At 36.6% G+C, this 15521-nt stretch overlaps 1 protein-coding gene across 1 annotated transcript in view; it reads left to right on the forward strand.

The window, feature by feature from the left end:
* IGDCC3 (immunoglobulin superfamily DCC subclass member 3) overlaps window positions 1-9686 on the forward strand; it is a 237903-nt gene extending 228217 nt beyond the window's left edge. The window contains exons 11-14 of the mRNA XM_053719580.1: window positions 3762-3866; window positions 5705-5843; window positions 7599-7797; window positions 9579-9686. Coding sequence (XP_053575555.1) covers window positions 3762-3866; window positions 5705-5843; window positions 7599-7797; window positions 9579-9686 — 551 coding nt within the window. The remainder of the gene's footprint in view (window positions 1-3761; window positions 3867-5704; window positions 5844-7598; window positions 7798-9578) is intronic.
* The last annotated feature ends 5835 nt before the right edge of the window (window positions 9687-15521 follow it).

The raw sequence follows: 15521 nt of genomic DNA on the forward strand, positions 1-15521 counted from the left end.
CGGACCTGAGCGCTACTATAATAAAGTTATTAACCCCTAATCCGCCTCACTAACCCTATCATAAATAGTATTAACCCCTAATCTGCCCTCCCTAACATCGCCGACACCTACCTTCAATTATTAACCCCTAATCTGCCGACCGGAGCTCACCGCTATTCTAATAAATGTATTAACCCCTAAAGCTAAGTCTAACCCTAACACTAACACCCCCCTAAGTTAAATATAATTTTTATCTAACGAAATAAATTAACTCTTATTAAATAAATGATTCCTATTTAAAGCTAAATACTTACCTGTAAAATAAATCCTAATATAGCTACAATATAAATTATAATTATATTATAGCTATTTTAGGATTAATATTTATTTTACAGGCAACTTTGTAATTATTTTAACCAGGTACAATAGCTATTAAATAGTTAAGAACTATTTAATAGTTACCTAGTTAAAATAATAACAAATTTACCTGTAAAATAAATCCTAACCTAAGATATAATTAAACCTAACACTACCCTATCAATAAAATAATTAAATAAACTACCTACAATTACCTACAATTAACCTAACACTACACTATCAATAAATTAATTAAACACAATTGCTACAAATAAATACAATTAAATAAACTATCTAAAGTACAAAAAATAAAAAAGAACTAAGTTACAGAAAATAATAAAATATTTACAAACATAAGAAAAATATTACAACAATTTTAAACTAATTACACCTACTCTAAGCCCCCTAATAAAATAACAAAGCCCCCCAAAATAAAAAATTCCCTACCCTATTCTAAAATACAAATATTACAAGCTCTTTTACCTTACCAGCCCTGAACAGGGCCCTTTGCGGGGCATGCCCCAAGAATTTCAGCTCTTTTGCCTGTAAAAAAAAACATACAATACCCCCCCCCCCAACATTACAACCCACCACCCACATACCCCTAATCTAACCCAAACCCCCCTTAAATAAACCTAACACTACCCCCCTGATGATCTTCCTACCTTGTCTTCACCATGCCAGGTTCACCGATCCGTCCTGGCTCCAAGATCTTCATCCAACCCAAGCGGGGGCTAGACATCCACTGAAGAAGTCCAGAAGAGGGTCCAAAGTCTTCCTCCTATCCGGCAAGAAGAGGACATCCGGACCGGCAAACATCTTCTCCAAGCGGCATCTTCTATCTTCTTCCATCCGATGACGACCGGCTCCATCTTGAAGACCTCCAGCGCGGATCCATCCTCTTCTTCCGACGACTAGACGACGAATGACGGTTCCTTTAAGGGACGTCATCCAAGATGGCGTCCCTCGAATTCCGATTGGCTGATAGGATTCTATCAGCCAATCGGAATTAAGGTAGGAATTTTCTGATTGGCTGATGGAATCAGCCAATCAGAATATAGTTCAATCCGATTGGCTGATCCAATCAGCCAATCAGATTGAGCTCGCATTCTATTGGCTGATCGGAACAGCCAATAGAATGCGAGCTCAATCTGATTGGCTGATTGGATCAGCCAATCGGATTGAACTATATTCTGATTGGCTGATTCCATCAGCCAATCAGAAAATTCCTACCTTAATTCCGATTGGCTGATAGAATCCTATCAGCCAATCGGAATTCGAGGGACGCCATCTTGGATGACGTCCCTTAAAGGAACCGTCATTCGTCGTCTAGTCGTCGGAAGAAGAGGATGGATCCGCGCTGGAGGTCTTCAAGATGGAGCCGGTCGTCATCGGATGGAAGAAGATAGAAGATGCCGCTTGGAGAAGATGTTTGCCGGTCCGGATGTCCTCTTCTTGCCGGATAGGAGGAAGACTTTGGACCCTCTTCTGGACTTCTTCAGTGGATGTCTAGCCCCCGCTTGGGTTGGATGAAGATCTTGGAGCCAGGACGGATCGGTGAACCTGGCATGGTGAAGACAAGGTAGGAAGATCATCAGGGGGGTAGTGTTAGGTTTATTTAAGGGGGGTTTGGGTTAGATTAGGGGTATGTGGGTGGTGGGTTGTAATGTTGGGGGGGGGGTATTGTATGTTTTTTTTTACAGGCAAAAGAGCTGAAATTCTTGGGGCATGCCCCGCAAAGGGCCCTGTTCAGGGCTGGTAAGGTAAAAGAGCTTGTAATATTTGTATTTTAGAATAGGGTAGGGAATTTTTTATTTTGGGGGGCTTTGTTATTTTATTAGGGGGCTTAGAGTAGGTGTAATTAGTTTAAAATTGTTGTAATATTTTTCTTATGTTTGTAAATATTTTATTATTTTCTGTAACTTAGTTCTTTTTTATTTTTTGTACTTTAGATAGTTTATTTAATTGTATTTATTTGTAGCAATTGTGTTTAATTAATTTATTGATAGTGTAGTGTTAGGTTAATTGTAGGTAATTGTAGGTAGTTTATTTAATTATTTTATTGATAGGGTAGTGTTAGGTTTAATTATATCTTAGGTTAGGATTTATTTTACAGGTAAATTTGTTATTATTTTAACTAGGTAACTATTAAATAGTTCTTAACTATTTAATAGCTATTGTACCTGGTTAAAATAATTACAAAGTTGCCTGTAAAATAAATATTAATCCTAAAATAGCTATAATATAATTATAATTTATATTGTAGCTATATTAGGATTTATTTTACAGGTAAGTATTTAGCTTTAAATAGGAATCATTTATTTAATAAGAGTTAATTTATTTCGTTAGATAAAAATTATATTTAACTTAGGGGGGTGTTAGTGTTAGGGTTAGACTTAGCTTTAGGGGTTAATACATTTATTAGAATAGCGGTGAGCTCCGGTCGGCAGATTAGGGGTTAATAATTGAAGGTAGGTGTCGGCGATGTTAGGGAGGGCAGATTAGGGGTTAATACTATTTATGATAGGGTTAGTGAGGCGGATTAGGGGTTAATAACTTTATTATAGTAGCGCTCAGGTCCGCTCGGCAGATTAGGGGTTAATAAGTGTAGGCAGGTGTCGGCGACGTTGTGGGGGGCAGATTAGGGGTTAATAAATATAACATAGGGGTCGGCGATGTTAGGGCAGCAGATTAGAGGTACATAGGGATAACGTAGGTGGCGGCGGTTTACGGAGCGGCAGATTAGGGGTTAAAAGTGTAATGCAGGGGTCAGCGATAGCGGGGGCGGCAGATTAGGGGTTAATAAGTGTAAGGTTAGGGGTGTTTAGACTCGGGGTACATGTTAGAGTGTTAGGTGCAGACGTAGGAAGTGTTTCCCCATAGGAAACAATGGGGCTGCGTTAAGAGCTGAACGCTGCTTTTTTGCAGGTGTTAGGTTTTTTTTCAGCTCAAACTACCCCATTGTTTCCTATGGGAGAATCGTGCACGAGCACGTTTTTGATGCCGGCCGCGTCCGTAAGCAACTCTGGTATCGAGAGTTGCATTTGCGGTAAATATGCTCTACGCTCCTTTTTTGGAGCCTAACGCAGCATTTGTTTGAACTCTCGATACCAGAGTTAAATTTATGGTGCGGCCAGAAAAAAGCCAGCGGAGCGTTAACAGCCCTTTTACCGCCGAACTCCAAATCTAGGCCAGTATGTGGGCAATTTTTTACACTTAACACATATGCACATGGAGAAGGGTAAATAAGAAATGTGTACCAGATAGAGAGCTCTAGTTAAATAGTGCTTTAAGTTTTGAAAATAATCTAACAGAAAATCATTTGCTGACATTTTTTTGTAAGACATTTTCAAATACTCTTTTTGTATGAATGCTTGAAGAATGATGATATTGATCTAGTAAAATGTATTATGTTCATCTATTAGACCCCTTGGTAGTGTACGAAGTGAAGCTCTTGGCATTTAATCAGCATGGAGATGGAAATTCAACTGTTCGCTTTGTATCACTGAAAGAGGCATCTGCACGGGCAGGTAAGTTGGTGTCTTATGAAACACCGTGACCCTCTTACCAACTAGTCAATGCAAATTTCTCAGTAGACAACATGAGCTTACAACAGCTTAAAGAGTTATCTATTTGTGATAATGTTTAATATATATGTTTTCTTATACCGATTTCCATTTGTCAAATATATTGTGAACATTCCACTTTAGATACTTGTATGAAATACAACATTACTTGGGATTCTGGGGTCAACCAGATTTATATCTGGGTAAGATCATAGAATCAGGTACTCTACTGTAAGGAAGCGGTGTCTGTGAAAATAAAACACCTGTTAAGTATTGGACAGAGACTAGATAAAAAAGACCAAGTACAGCCAGTAAGCTAGGAGGCAGGTCTTGGAACGTTTTCATGTCAGTCATTTTTATAAGGATATGATGCATGATTAAGGGGTTGTCCCCCGAAACGTTGCAAACTTTTTACTTGTCTCTGCAATAAATATTTTTTGAAGCAAGGTGCTGCAGTTTCTTGGAACTGAGTTTTTGCTGTGGAGTTGGCCAGTGGCTATCGACAGCCTTGCACCCTTCATATACCTTAGCTGCTGTACCTACAGAGAATTATCTTTATAAGGAGAACAGTTAGACGCAGACACGTTAGTAGTCCAGTGGTCAGGTACATACAGGTGTTGAAGCTAGGGGGATAGTAACTGCAGGTTATTTAGGCGAATAACATGAGAGCTAACAAATATGGAAGCAGCAAACAAGCTTTGATGCAACACTTTCAGTTAGGATGATGCATGATACCTACACCTACCTGTTTTACTATGCGCAACAAAAGGATTTTTTTCTTAATACAGTAGGTCTCCAATAGGATCATATCCATATGCCCTAGTAAGAGGGAAACAGACTGTCATTAGTTTTACATGCTGTTAGAAATTTGTGCTTTTTTTAGGTGATATTCTGAATTTAGAACATGTTTTTGTTTATTTTAGGAAAAAATATAATGAGCTCTACATGTAAATGATCTTTTATGTAATATGTTTATACTTAGATCATGTATATAAAGGCAATTTAACACTTACATTTAAAGGGACAGTCTACACCTTAGTCATCTTAAAGTCTTACATTAGATTAAGCTGCAGATATCCTCCTGCACCCTTTCTACATCATGCAGCAGGAAAGGTAAACCAGTTATTTTAAAATGAATATTGTTTCTGGACAGTTTAAAAAGGCTGCCAAGCTCAGCCCACTGATTACATCACTATCTGGGCTACATCTAGGCACTCTGCTGAATAACATTGACAGTCTGTTGAATTCAACTAGTGAGCCTTTTGTGATTGAATGCCATATGCAGCCCAGATCATGATGTCATCAGTGGGCTGAGCTTGGCAGCCATTTCAAAGTGTCCAGAAACAATATTCATTTTAAAATATATATAGAAAAGGTGCAGGAGGCTATTTGCAGCTCAATCTAAGGTAAGAGTTTAAGACGATTAAGGTGTAGACTGTCTCTTTAAGTCTCTTAACCTCTTAAGGACATATGACGGAATTTTTCCGTCATACTGAAAGCTGTGTCCTTAAAGGGTTAAATATATTCAAGCATTATTTTAAATTAAATAGGGTATTTATTGTTATGAAAAAATAAATCTTATGTTCCCTCTAAGGTTTATAGGATATATAATTATCAGGCACATTTTCTATCACAGGCCTACAAATTGTAGCCACTATCTGTAAATAGCAATAGTGCCCTGTGTTTTTATATTCTATTTAAGAAGAGAGTTTACAGGCATTCTCATGAGGTATACTGTAAGCTATAATCATATAATCATGTGTTGTATGTTTTTTAAGCAGAGTATTGTGTTCTCTCAACAGTGCTCAACCCATCCTGTAACTGTGCAAGTGATGATCAGAAGTCTAAATCCTCGACAACTGGCATCATTATTGGCATCCATATTGGCGTGACCTGCATCATCTTCTGTGTTCTGTTTCTCATGTTCGGGTACCGTGGGAGGTAGGATCTGATTGAAGAGAGTGAGGAAACATTTTGTTGTTATGGAGGTTAGAAGATGTAGGTAGGCTAATAAGGACATTGTAATAAAAAAAAAGAGGACAAAGGGTTCCAAAGAAAAGAATATCAATAGTGAACAAGATATGCTCAAACAATCTACCAGCAACCAAACAAAATATTAGTTTTTGGTTTGACATGCAATGCAAACGTATCCTCCGATAGTTCCAATTATTATTTTTAAATATTCTTGCAAAAATTTAAGAAAGAGATTGGCAAGATATTGTGCTTTGACACTACATGTGGAATTTCAGTGACCATGAAACAATTTGGGGTCAATCCATCTCAAGTGGTCCAATAATTGTCAAACTGGTTGCTTGACCATTTTTAATTTTCCCATTTGTTTTTCATGTGATTACCGCTATGTATTGGTATTGCACAACCACAAGATTTTAAATTTTTCATTTTACTTCGTTTAAACACGGCAGTTATCTTTGTGTCACGGTGCACAACATATATAAGTCAAACCTTTTACAGCAGAATGCTACCATAGAGGACTTATACCTGTGAAAATGTCAGATTCCTATCTGGTCCCCCACCAGAGATAATCAACCCAAAATTTAGGTGAAATGTTAAAAAATTGCACTTTCTAGCGCTCATAATAAAAGAGAAGTCTGAAACCTAAAATGTTCTGCATGCATACTAAATTGCCCCTAAAAGTGGAACTTACATCGATCTTGATCATTACATTAGGACTTAAGGTCTAAGTCTATAGGACAAGAATATATATATATATATATATATATATATATATATATATATATATATATATATAATACAGGAATGGACTGCACTCACAGACTGGACTGGGCACACATCCTAAGCCACTGTTAACTCCACAGCCCTGAACACTGACAGACATCTACACAGTTTCCAGCAACCCAGGCAGTTAACCCCTGAACAGCCTGGGTGACAGGCCCGCAGGGAAGCATTACAATCATTATAAACACAACACACAGAAAACCTGGCACTCACCTGCAGATACTCAGTAATGTTTAAAAGCAAAACTGGGGGAATATATATATATATATATATATATATATATATATATATATGTACATGTACCTTGTAAAGAGTTCTAAACATAAGTTTTTGAAGGAGCTAGGAACATCCAGAGCTGAGATATTGAGATTTATGTAAACATCTTTATAACCAAAATTTGTTGTGCACATGACACAAAGATGGCTGCTGTGGTTAAACCAAGTAAAATAACATTTTAAAAAATGGTGGTTTGCATACCAAAATATATAGGTAACTACTCAAAAAGATTTGGAAAATTAAAAATGGTCAAGCAACCTATGTTGGACAGCTTAACCCTTTGTTTAAAATGTTATAGTACTGAGATAACAAATGTATTATTATTTTATAATATGAAAGGCAAAATGTGGGGTATGAGTAGACTCACATCCTGATATTTATTTCTAGTTCATCATTTGCCCTATTTCCCTCCATTCTCGATATTGACCATATGTTCTCATACAATTTTACATCAGAATATCATGAGTTAAAGAACCTGTACTTAAATCAGGGGAAGGTCATATAAAGTGATACACAGGGAGTGGATTATGAGACAGTATTACACGACTTAGCCATGAAATTGTGGTTATGAGTGGATCTTCCCTTTGAGATTATTATCAGACTTGTATAGGAGACTTTAGAGAACTAGAAGTTTAGTTACACATATTTCATTTCCTTCCACAGACTCATAAAATGCAAGACGAAAGATGGCCAACCCTCTGTTCCATCAGGACCAAATATTGATGGTATGAGAAGTTCAAATGGATCTACTCCATTTGGCACAGCCCCAAGAAATAAAGATGTTTCAGGAACTAATGGGAAAGCAAATGAGATGGAGACACTCTTCCTTCACCCTGTTTCACAGACAAATGTTGGCGTCTTGGTGAGACACCTATTAGCTAATTTAGTGAAAGAATAGAACATGTTCTTAGTAGCACTTTATTACTAAGGGTGTGCAAATCATTTGCAACATTCAAAAATTTAAACAAATTTGAACACATTAATTTGTTTCAAATTTTAATGTTTGCACAACATTCTAGCATTCTAATGCTTTCTTTAAATGTAATACCTGTATTTGATTTGATTTTTTCTTATTATTCAATTCAAATTATGCAATATTCGAATTAGAAAATTTTAATCTATTTATTTGTAATAGTATTTCTAATGCTCTCTCTCCTTCTGTCAAATCTCACATCAGCGACTGCTTATCTTGCATTTCCACCTGGATGGCCTCTCACCACCTAAAATAAACATGTCCAAGACCAAACTACTTCTAATCCCCCCTCTAACTCTACTCCAGTTTCTAATTTTTCTATCACTGTTGGTGGCACCACTCTCTCCCCATCACCCCAAGTCCGCTGCCTTGGAGTCACACTTGACTCAAATCTGTCCTTCATTCCCCACATACAATTGCTCTCTTCATCCTGCCGCAACCACCTACGCAATATCACCAAAATGTGTCTGTTTCTGAGAGCTGAAACTACTAAACAGCTAATCCACTCCCTGGTAATTTCCCTACTTAACTACTGTAATAAGCTACTAACTGGCCACCCTCTCTCCTGACTCTCCCCACTTCAATCCATCCTAAATGCATCTGCCAGGCAAAATCTGCCTCTCCCAACGCTCTGTATCTGCTGCACCTCTCTGTGAGTCCCTTCACTGGCTCCCCATTCACAGCAGAGTTAAATTAAAAATTCTCGCCCTGACCTACAAAGCCCTCACCAATGCTGCCCCACACTACCGGGTCCTCACTCATCAACAAATATACTCCAGCCGTCCCCCTAAGATCCAACAATGACATGCTCCTTGCATCCTCTACCATCACTTCCTCCCATGCTAGACTACAGGACTTCTCTTGTGCGGCAGCAATCCTCTGGAACGCACTTCCTAAAGCTGTCAGACTTTACCCTAACCTGTCCTCATTTAAAGGCTCCCTAAAGACCTTTTTTTTCAGGGAAGCTTACCACCCGACTCAGTAACACATGAATTTCACTTAACCAACAGTTGCCCTCATCTATCTCCTCACCAACATCATTCTCACCTTTGCAGTCCCCACCTCCTGTTTACCATCCTCCTACCCATCTAAATTGTAAGTTCCCACAGGAATAGGACCCTCAATTCCCCCTGTATTTGTCCGTAAAATTTTGTCTTTTATTTTATACCCATGGACAGCACTGCAGAATCTTTTGGAGCTTTATAAATAAAGTATAATATATATATTTACAGTAAATACACAGTATAACACTTTATTAAATATGAATATTGCATAAATATGCTTTAACATGTTTTCATCTACTTGACAGCAAAGGTCTCCAAAGCACATATATATATATATATATATATATATATATATATATATATATATATATATATATATATGTAAATATATATATATATATATATATATGTAAATATATATATATATATATATATATATATGTATGTATGTTTGTATATATATATATATATATATATATATATATATATATATATATATATGTATGTGTATATATATATATATATATATAAATAAAATTATTTTAAATTCACCAAACCATGCTGAGAAAATAGATTTTATTGATATCCTAATTCCATTGCAAAATAATGTTGCATGCCATTTTCAATATTCTCTCTTAGAGCTTTTTTTCTGCTCTATCTTTACAGTGTCACCCTGCTCCAACTTTTGAGGAAACACTAGTTTCAACACTTACCCCAGACGAGTTGAGTTTTGCTGAAGAAGATCCACCTGGATGCCACACCGCGAGTCTTTAATGTACTACTGAGTACTAATCCTCAGATCTCCTTTAAACAATGAACTGACACAAAATCCTCATAGCTCCTGTCAGTTTCACCTGGCGGAAGGATTTTTATACAATCTCAGGTCTACTTTTTCTAAACCTAGTTGTTTCCTTGTGTCTTTTTGATAGCATTTTGTACTTTTTATATATATTTTTTTTCTATATGAGAACATTAGCACTTATAAAAGGCAACCATCAAGAGGCTAAGGGCAGCCATTTTTTTCTGCATGATATTTGCCTGCTTTAAGCCCACCAGATGCAATGGTAGTGGGTGCATATGTGGAATTTCTCTCATTGTGCAGTATATTCCACCAGTATTTTTTTGTTTCAATTCTGATGATTGTTAAGAACCCTAGAGTATCTCCAGGAGAGTCTGCTGCTTTGTAAGCCTGGTTGGACTTTTTTTAATTTTATTTTTTTGACTGTTACTGAAGAGAAAGGCTTAAAAACTTTTAACACACTTAAGGAGGTCTTCCTCCAAATCTACCTCAACCGGGATGAATGTTTTGAAGTATGATCTTTTTCGGTTTCCCTCATACATGGCCAGTACGGAAACCTGCCCTGCACTGAGGGCCCTTTTACTTACAATTTTATACTTCAGGAGGTGTTAAATGAGGATTCCACTAAAAAACATGATTTGTCAGAAGGATTCAAGTAAAGAGGGAAAAGGAATCTTTTATTGGAAACTAAAACAGAATACTTAGAAGATGTCTGTCCTTTTAAAATAGAATTAAAGCATTTAATCAAGTCAACGTTTAGTTCATACTGATACAAACCCTGAAATTTAAAAAGAGAAATTAAAATATTCTATAGTCTTCACTGAAACTTAGAACTTTATATAACTATGTAACTTACTGTAATTTACAGTTTTGATACTATAAACAAATTATACTATATTATCCATCTTAAAAGTGTATTATATTAGTATATTGTAGTGTAGCTCTGTTAAAGAGACATTAAACACCTCTTGCTTTTTGTGTACAAAATTGTGTTTTTGTTTCCCGCTTCCTAGAGAGACCGAAAAGCAAAATCTGTAACTTAGATTTACAAAATGCTGCAAATTGCCCAAACCAGATATTTGTTTTGGAGCAAGTTATATAATTTTCTTGTTGGCCTCTCTAGGGCACGTTAGATACGTACAATTTTTTTTACACAAAAGCAGGAGGTATTTATTTCCCTTCTTGTGATGCAACAGACTAAGAGGCATATTTAAGAAATGTCTTGCGGACCTGATCCGACAGTGCGGATCAGGTCTGCAAGACATCGCTGAATGCGGAGAGCAATACGCTCTCCGTATTCAACATTGCACCAGCAGCTCACAAGAGCTGCTGGTGCAACGCTGCTCCCTGCAGACTCGCGGCCAATCGCCCGCCAGCAGGAGGTGTCAATCAACCCGATCGTACTCGATCAGGTTGAATTGTTGCGATTCCTGTCCGCCTGCTCAGAGAAGGCGGACAGGGTTATGGAGCAGCGGTCTTTGTGACCGCTGCTTCATAACTGCTGTTTCTGGTGAGTCTGAAGACTCGCCAGAAACACGGGCCGTCAAGCTCCTTTCGGAGCTTGATAGATAGGCCCCTAATAATGGTGAATAGCAATACAACATTTGTCAAATTAATTCCCCAGTTGTTTATACACATTTATAAGAACATGGTGTCCCAATTGACTGTGTGTGTTACATGTGACAGATACCGTAACATGAACTGTATGTCAAAAACACACAAAAAAAAGTATAACACCCCAAAACTATTAGGTGTCTTTTGAATATAACACAATAAAAAAACATGTAATCTTGACTTCACTTTACATCTTCCATTAGAATCTGCATAAAATTAGCCCAAAACACATATATGCTGAGTTGCAGTTATGGGTCTAATCAATAAGTTAAATACATTCCAATTATATAATTTCACAGAGGGAAAAATGCCCCTCTATAGTTATTTCCTGCCAAATTATGTTTTTATGTGGAATTCTCCTTTTCCCTTTTTATTTTGTGCATATATATGTACGTATGTATGTTATGTGTCTGTATATATACATATATATATATATATATATATTGTATATATAAACACACACATATACACACATAAAAAACATGCTTATTTTGAAGTCCGATGTGATGCACTTCCAAACTTTGAACACAAACTGCTACCTCAGTTTTTTCTCTTTTTATAGAATTTTTAAAATGCTTCTTTTTTTTTATTTTTTTGTATGTGTTGTTTTTTTTCTCTTGATGTTATTTAGTATGGGGAATGAGATATTTATCTTCTCTTTTCTGACTGGCACCAGGCTAAGGATATATTTTTGTTTGGCTGTGACATAGATTTGCTCTTCTACAACAGTGTGTGAATTCTTTAATTGTGAAGCAGAACATGGGTGATACCAGCAAAGGACTGTTTTACATAATGATGTCATAATTTAGGTGTTGAAGTGCATCATACAGCAAGTAAGAATGACTGCACCCCTGTTAAGCCGTGTTATTTACACATATTGTTCAAAACTATTTGCAGATTCTACAGACAGAAGACTTGTGCATGAAAACCTGTGTAAATTGTCTACACTTTAGACTTGGGGATTGTAAATGCTCATTTATTTCTAGACCTCTACTTAGCTGTCTTTGGATTTATTGATTGTGTACTCCTGCAAGAGCTGGCTTTATAAGTTTAGTGGATGCAGTATTTAAACGCTACAAAGTCATCCTCACCTTGTTCAATTTCATGTGACTTCTCAGAATCCTTTATATATACATGTGTAGGTATTAGAGTGTAGGTGTGTGAATGAATGAACATTTTCTATTTTAGAGTGAATATGTGTGTTAGAGTGAACTGTTTTGTGTATCAATGACGGGGGCTCCTGGGGGCTTTTTAGTACCCACATTTATTATTATTGTACCCACAATTTCCAAAGACATCACTAATGATACATTTACATAGCTGTTCATTTCACATGTCCTACGTTCTGCTCAGGACCAAAAGAAAGATGAATGGGTAGATGGGGGGGATTTAAATAAGAAAAAGCCCATTGGCCTTCACATATAGCTTTGCGGCAACCTAAATTGGCATTTTTTCTTTTTATTAAGTCTACAATATCACCGAGTGTACTTGCTAGGCAATATGTGTATGTGTGCGTGTTTGGACTATATAGTGTCATAGTTGGCAAGTATGTTTGTTTGCGTGTGTCTTGGTAATCAGTGTGAGCTACAGAGATTACATGTCTATGTGTGTGTTGGTACATTGTAGTAAGATGTTCTAGTCTTTAATTTTACCTAGTTGAAACGTCTACTTCTTATAGTATAACAATTAAGAACTACACCCAAATGATTTGTACTACTGTACATATTTATCTCTGAATTTACTGTCCTGAGTTTCACAAATCTCGAGCATTACTGATTGATTGGTAAACTATCAGAAGACTCACAGCTTAGATAACATCCCTCATTTTTTTATCTATAAAGATATATACTGTTATCATGATATTCTATTTCAAATTTTAAAGACTGGATAATTCTCTTGACATTGGATTATTAATTATTAGCGAGTGAAGCAGTAGCTTTCAGGATAGAATATGTATGTGGCTATATAAACCCTGTATCTACCTCAGTCTATCAAAATGCATAGTGCAAATCAAATCTGGTGCTAAATCATTGTGCTAAAGCAAGAACCAAACCATATACTCACCCAGCTTATACTTACCAGGTGCCAGATTTTCTAAAGCTCTTGGTCTGGCGAGATTTTCTATGACATCTTATCAGTGCTGCAAGGTCCCTCAAATTTTTTTAGCTTGGTAGCTGTTCCTATCACTAAGCAGGGTTCAAGATGTCAAGGAGAAAAGGAACGAAAAATGTTTTGCTTGACTTTTCTCCATACCAGCAGGTGAGTTCTTTCGTCCTCTATGGTGAATAAGCAGAATTTGACCACTCACTATTTTCTTTCTCAACAGGCATATAAAAATTATTTGGCTAAATCTTGTTCTGCAGACATAAATCAGTTGTTAGAATTAAAGGTAATCCAAACTGATCCAGTTGCCCTACATGGGTTTTAATACATACTGTATCTTTTCTTTTTAAAGGAGAAAAAGATGGATCTTGACAGCTGGTCATAGAATTCAGGTATCTCTGAAATAATTTCTGGTGACAAAAATCAAGATGGTGTTTTTTTTTCTTCTTCTAATAAATTAATTTGTGTGAATGCATTTCTGGTTTCTAGTGTTCTCAAGGATGTCTAATTCCAGGTTTCAATTTTTAGCAGTTTTTATAAAAAATAAATAAAACATTTTTTACAACGTTACTGGTATCATCTATTACAGAAATTAGGAAGAAGAGAATATTTGTTCTCCACTATCTGAATGTTATTCTACCATTCTACTACCTGGAAGTTAAAGTGATTGTAAATCTTTTGTAAATGCTACAAATAAAGGAGACTTTCAATCATGAAGTATAAAAAAGTTCATGCTGAAAATCCTTTATTTGCCTTCAGCATATACTGCGCTGAGCATCTCCGGCCTCCCAGGGCAGAACATGAGGTGAGGTGACGTTAGCCAATAGCGTGCTAGCCATTCAGCATAATGCCAACTGGGCCACATGGCTATTGATAAAGAGGTGGAAACGTCATCTCATTGAAAAAGGCGCTTAGTGTGGTATATGCAGGCATGACTGAAAGTCCCATTTACTTATAGCACTGATAAATCCATCACTTTAAGAAAAATAAGTCCAGCTACCAACAATGCAGTAATTACAAATGCTTCATTTTCATGACTGGATTATATATATAATCCAGTCATGAATCTGAAGTATTTGTAATTCCTGCATTGTTGGTAGCTGGACTTATTTCTCTTAATTTACAACCGGCACAAAAACATCCAGGTCGTGGGGGACAAATATTCTCTTTCTAATTTTTGCAATAGATGATACCAGTAACTTTATTTTTTTTTTTATAAAAACTGCTCAAAATTGGAACATGGAAGTAGACATCCTTGAGATCACTAGAAACTAGAAATGCATTCACACAAAATATATTATATTAAACATACTGGGGCCTATCTATCAAGCTCCAAAAGCAGCTTGACGGCCCGTGTTTCTGGCGAGTCTTCAGACTCGCCAGAAACAGCAGTTATGAAGCAGCGGCACAAAGACCGCTGCTCCATAACCCTGTCCGCCTGCTCTGAGCAGGCGGACAGGAATCGCAACAATTCAACCCGATCGAGTACGGTCGGGTTGATTGACAGCTTCCTGCTGGCGGCCCATTGGCCGTGAGTCTGCAGGGGGCGGCGTTCCACCAGCAGCTCTTGTGAGCTGCTGGTGCAATGTTAAATGCAGAGAGCATATTGCTCTCTGCATTCAGCGATGTCTTGCGGACCTGATCCGCACTGTTGGATCAGGTCCGCAAGACATTTCTTAAATATGCCTCACTGTATATATATATATATATATATATATATATATATAATATCCAAAATAAGTGCACTCTCACTAAAAAAATCAGATGCTATTTCATGAATTAATTAGGCGGAAAAATACTTTCTCCATTAAATGTTTCCAAGCACTAGCTCATATTTGTCCTTTATTAAATCAATTACAAAATCATCTTTTGGATTTACCTGTAGTAATTTATGCACTACTACAAGTTTCCTTTTGACCCTTAAAAAAACATTTCCTTTTGGTTTCTTGTACTCGAGACAGTTTTTCTTCTGGCTATTTCTTCTTCAAGTAGTGCTTCAGGTCTTTCAGTACAAGAGCTATATTTTCTATTTTATAAGGAAAAAAAATAGTAAAAGTAGTATTACTCACAGTTCTAGAATTTTTACCAAAAGA

Source organism: Bombina bombina, chromosome 6, assembly GCF_027579735.1.
Source record: "Bombina bombina isolate aBomBom1 chromosome 6, aBomBom1.pri, whole genome shotgun sequence".
In the NCBI taxonomy this organism is placed as follows: Eukaryota; Metazoa; Chordata; class Amphibia; order Anura; family Bombinatoridae; genus Bombina; species Bombina bombina.